The 5,005-nt window shown below is 40.3% G+C and overlaps 1 protein-coding gene across 1 annotated transcript in view; it reads right to left on the reverse strand.

Annotated features, from left to right (window-relative positions):
- Nucleotides 1-1,129: 1,129 nt before the first annotated feature.
- Nucleotides 1,130-5,005, reverse strand: part of get3 (guided entry of tail-anchored proteins factor 3, ATPase) — a 15,433-nt gene continuing 11,557 nt past the window's right edge. The window contains exon 7 of the mRNA XM_020534541.2: nt 1,130-3,946. Within this exon, the coding sequence (XP_020390130.1) occupies nt 3,818-3,946 (129 nt within the window). The 3' untranslated portion in view covers nt 1,130-3,817. The remainder of the gene's footprint in view (nt 3,947-5,005) is intronic.

Genomic DNA, 5,005 nt, shown 5'->3' on the forward strand with positions numbered 1-5,005 from the left:
TGGGTCAAAATTGTGGAATGTACTAGCAGCACAAGTGCACCAACACATGGACTACAGCAGTTCAAAAAGAGGCCGCTCACCATCACCTTCTCCAAAGCAATTAAGGAATGCACAGAAATGCTGGTTTAACCAGCAAAGCCTGTCACTGTGTTTATCTACGAAGTCAGAAAACACATATGGCTCATTGGGTGTTTAAAAATCAATTTAAGCGCAAGTACATGCATGAATTAACAACAGGATCCCAAACATTCAGGGGCAACAATTTCGTTTTGTGGTTTCGGCAATTACATTCACACTAGAGCACAGAGTGGTGGGTTTCAGCCTTTGACTTGCACTATTTATTTGTTGATGGGATATGGCTGTCACTGACTAGGCTAGCATTAATTGCACTTCCTTAATTGTCCTTGAGGAAGTGGTGATTGGCTACCTTCTTCAAATGCTACCATTCTTGGGTGTAGGTATGCACGCACAGCTGTAAGTCCATTTCCACTGATCAGTGGGTTAGTAGCCAACAGAAACTTAATTACTGAACAGACTTAATTGTTAATTAAATAAAGCTTGCTGGAAAGTGGAACACCCTGCTAAAATTAAAATCTGCGGATTACGAAATATGAAGCAGATAATGTTTTAAGATGTAAAATTTGAAGGGCCAGCATGGGTGGAGAAAGACAGCAAGAATGTGGATCAAATTTGATAACTTTCAGAGGATTGGTATAGGTACTTTTAGCCAAAGGGTCTTCTTCCATGCTCTAAAACACTAATTCTGTTTGTGTCTAGCATCAGAATACCCAGTCACCACCTTTCATGGAGTTTGGATGACTTCCCACAGAGGCAGTTACAAATGGAAAATGTGGTGGTCCTTTTTTTGCCCCCCAAGAGACAGGCTTGGGGTCCAACAGTCAAAGATTCTAATTTGCAACTGCTACATATGGCTTATGTCAGTAAAGATAAGCAATTTTAGAGCATGAGAAACCAAGGAATCACCTTTACTTCCACATTCTTCTGTGCACTGTAACTGTTGCCCTCTGAAGCTCCTCTTTAACGCACAATATAACTAACCCAGTTGCAAGCTCTAAGTGCCCTTCTTCCATCAAGAAAATGTGTAAAACACAACAGCCCACAATAATTGTATATTTCAAGAGTTTTAATACATTTATTCCCCATCTCCAGCCTAGAAATTATTGTAAACAATACAAATAAATACTTAAGTTTACCCTTGTAGTATTTAAACTCAACTCAAACTTTAATAATAGCTGTTAGTGTTACTACTTTAAAAAGATAGCTTTTCTCTATCAATTTTCTTTTCTCTGCTGATAGTGGGGGTCTGGTCGTAGACACTCGGTAACTTCCAGCATCTTGCCCTCAGCATAGCTTGTGACACTGTGAAAAGCAATCAATTCACTGAGGGACATCCTGCTCTCTCACTGGTCACCCACAAATGTCTATCTTCCAACAATGCTTAGATACTGTACAAACAGTTCATCAGCAGGAACCCCAGTGAATTCCTCTTTTCCAACTATGCCTTCAGGTGCCAGATGTTGAACCACCTCCCTTAAATGGGATAGGTTCTGCTAAGTCAATGTGGATAGCGAACTACTGGCGTATACTACTCAGCCATATGGCATCCATTTGGAAGCAAATGAGTTACTGCAGCAGCCAAAAAGGGAACTCTGCAGAAAATAGCATTTGGATATGGACTTAAATTAATTCTACATTTTAATTTTAAATTGCATGAGTTGGGTTGTTTGCTAGCCAGTTAAGATAGGTTTCTCTTACCTAAAAAAAGCATCCCTGATTATGTGTTCTTCCCTCCAGCTCTGTATCCATCTTTCTTTGGTGAGAGTTGGTTAGTTAAAACTCAAGCAATAGTCTGTTTAGTTAATGGGAAGGTAGGGCCGGTTTCAGAGAGATAATTGTCTAAAGTGAACAGAAAGCAGGGGATGATTGACCCAGTGCTTTTAAGTAAGCTTGCCTTTCCCATCACAGTTTCCATAATATTAACACACAAATGCCACTTATTGTACCATTTGGGCAGTAGTCTTTTCAGACTACTGACTGGACCAGAGTGGATATATCATTCAACATGTAGTCCCTGATATGTGAGGGAAATAAAACATACGGAGAATTTGCAGTCACCGAGTAGTGTATGGCCCCTGTTGTATTTAGTCTGCATTTTGACTTCAACAGTCATAGAATAATGTCTTCAAGTCAACTCATCGTGAACTTCACAAACTATTAAAAACAATTGCAATACTCGCATGTGGTGAGACCACCATGAATAATTAGGTGTTTATTGAATTTCTTATCCCATGTTATAAATGACCCCACTCAAAAAAAACGGTGTCGATTGTCAGGAGGACACCAAGCACCATTTAAACAGCATTCTGTCCTAAGTGGGCACTCTCAGGTGTCAGGCCAACAAGCAATTTCCAAATACTCATCAGCTCAGGAGGACGAGGACCAGCAGCAGGAACCGTATTTAGCGCTGTCCACTCCTGCCCTGGCAAACGTCACATCACTTCGACCTCTGTACTTTGTGAATCATTTGATCTTTCTGCTCCACCATCGCTCGTTATGTTAAACTAGGTGAGCCACTTTAACAGACAAAGATTCAGTCAGAAAGTATAAACAGCCCAATCCCACTCCGAGCCCCAAATTCATAGAGGAGGCTCCAGACCAACTCCCATCTGGCCCAGACTCTGATCATGAACAGTGTAAAGGAAAACAGAGTCCACAAGAGAATCCGTAAACAGACCCAATACAACAAAACGGACGGGTCTCAAAAATTTCAGGTGTGTGTAGGTTCTTCATAAACCCTTCTCTTCATTAAAAGCCTTTCCAAATTGGAAAAAGGCCCCATAAAGCACAGACAGCACTCAAAGCAGCATATCAACACAGATAAAATCTCAAGTGTCAGATTGCGTAAAGCGAATCGGAGGCCTGACAACACCAGAACCAGCAATGCCAGATAATTTTTTTAAACCTAATGCACCATTTTAAGTACTTTGTCAGTGGTCAGGTTTAGAGAAGCTTTCTCATATAACCCATGTTCTGAAAGAGACAGAAGATGTATTTGGTCTGCTTATCTAATGGAGAGCTGAGTGAAATAAGGAACGCTCTAAAGAAACATACGTAGGTTACATGATGATTGCTGAATTGGTCTCAAAAGATTAGAATTTGTTGCCTAATATGGGGCAGCTGGCTCCTATTCGCATGAATAACGAACAACTTCAACTGCTGCTGAAATGAAACATGGAGTTATAGGAGAGTGGCTTGCTTGTGTCAAAGCATTTAATGGGCTAGTTTCATAATGCCATTTTTAGGTAGCAGCATCTGTGGCAAGGAATAGGGCAGGGGTGGGTAGTAGGAAAGGGGTCACTGTTGATTCCTAATACAACTGTTGCTTCTGTAGTAAAGCAATCACTTCATTTCGAGGTGTTCAACTGGAGAAACAGCCACAGTTAAGTGAACTGCTGGTAGGAGGAGAATTACAGAGGATGCGTTGGGTCCTCAAGACATAGGGTCACTTGAGACAGGACAGACAACCATTAAGAGGAGGGGAAGAATCTGAAGCAGTTAATCACAGAATAAAGCTGTAGATATATAATGCTCCATTCTACAACTTTGACACAACCTCTTGAGATCACAATGCAAAATCACCTCCTTAAAGTTACAATAACCAGAAATCAAAAACTGATCGAAACAATAAATAACATCCACGCATTCCCTCCCCAAGCTCCTTCCTACAAACAGTGTTAATAAATTACAAATCTTGGATCTCTTTGCATCAGTCTTGAAACGGAATGAGGGAGTCTATTCATTTACTCGGTGGCTTGTAAGGCTCAAGCAGGAGTTTAGAGAAAGTGTTGACTTTGTCAGTGCCCCTGACTTCATGAGGTAACAATGGGAGTTTCACAATGTGAAAATCTTCATACAAATCTTCCATCTGAAAGAAAAACAAAGAGACAAGCTAAAATAAACTTATTCACAAAAAACCTGGAGTTACAAATCATGAACCACCACTCAGTGTGATGGTTGGATATGCACTTGATACATTATAAACAAACTGCCAGGTGAGCAATAGTTACTGGGAAACTATTATAAATTCAGAACACAAAAATAATGTTCCCTCTAAGCTGTGCAGCTGCTCAGAGACCAGAAAGCCCTCATGCAGGCGACAAACAAGTTGGTGCCTTTAAATTACCTTGCACATATAGCCATGCAAAAAAAAAAAAAATTTAAAGGGACCACATTTGTACACAAATCATTCACAATTTCGAAACAAGTTTGAGGCAATGCCTTCAAATGTCTTGGGCATTTTTTTAACAAATGGGTGTGGTAATTTGAAACTTCTGAGTCATTTGAAATTTTCAAGAGGGATCCAGTAAGCAAGAACATCAAGGAGTATAGGTCAAAGAGGAGATTAATAGAGTCGAACTACAAAACAGCTAAATAACCAAACTGGCTGGAAGAGCTGAACAGCCAATTCCTATTTTTAAAAATTATTTGATGTGGTGTTGTTGGCAAGCCCAGGATTTATTGTTCATCCCCGACTGCCTTGACCTGAGCACAGTAAAGAGCCATCTACATCTCCGTGTTTCTCAAGGCACACGTAGACCAACTGGATAAGAACAGCAGATTTCCTTTCCTGAAGGGCATAGGTGAACAAGGTGTTTTTTGTTTTAAAAAACAGCTGCTGGTAATTTTCATGATCACTACTACAGACACCAGCTTTCTATTCCAAATTTATTAATTGATTTGTTAATCTCATCAGTTATAGTGGTGGGATCTGAACCCATGGCCCCAAAACATTCAAATAAAAAGGTCACAGGACTTGAAATGTTAACTCTGCTTTATCTCCATATATGTATCAGACCTGCTGAGTTTCTCCAGCAATTTGTTTTTGCCCCCAAGACATTAGCCTCTGAATTACTAGTGACCACCAATGTTTCCTCCAAGCTGTGTGGACCGGCATCTGCTCAGAGAGTCTAGCACATACCCATCA

Source organism: Rhincodon typus, chromosome 38, assembly GCF_021869965.1.
Source record: "Rhincodon typus isolate 14 chromosome 38, sRhiTyp1.1, whole genome shotgun sequence".
NCBI classification, from domain to species: Eukaryota; Metazoa; Chordata; class Chondrichthyes; order Orectolobiformes; family Rhincodontidae; genus Rhincodon; species Rhincodon typus.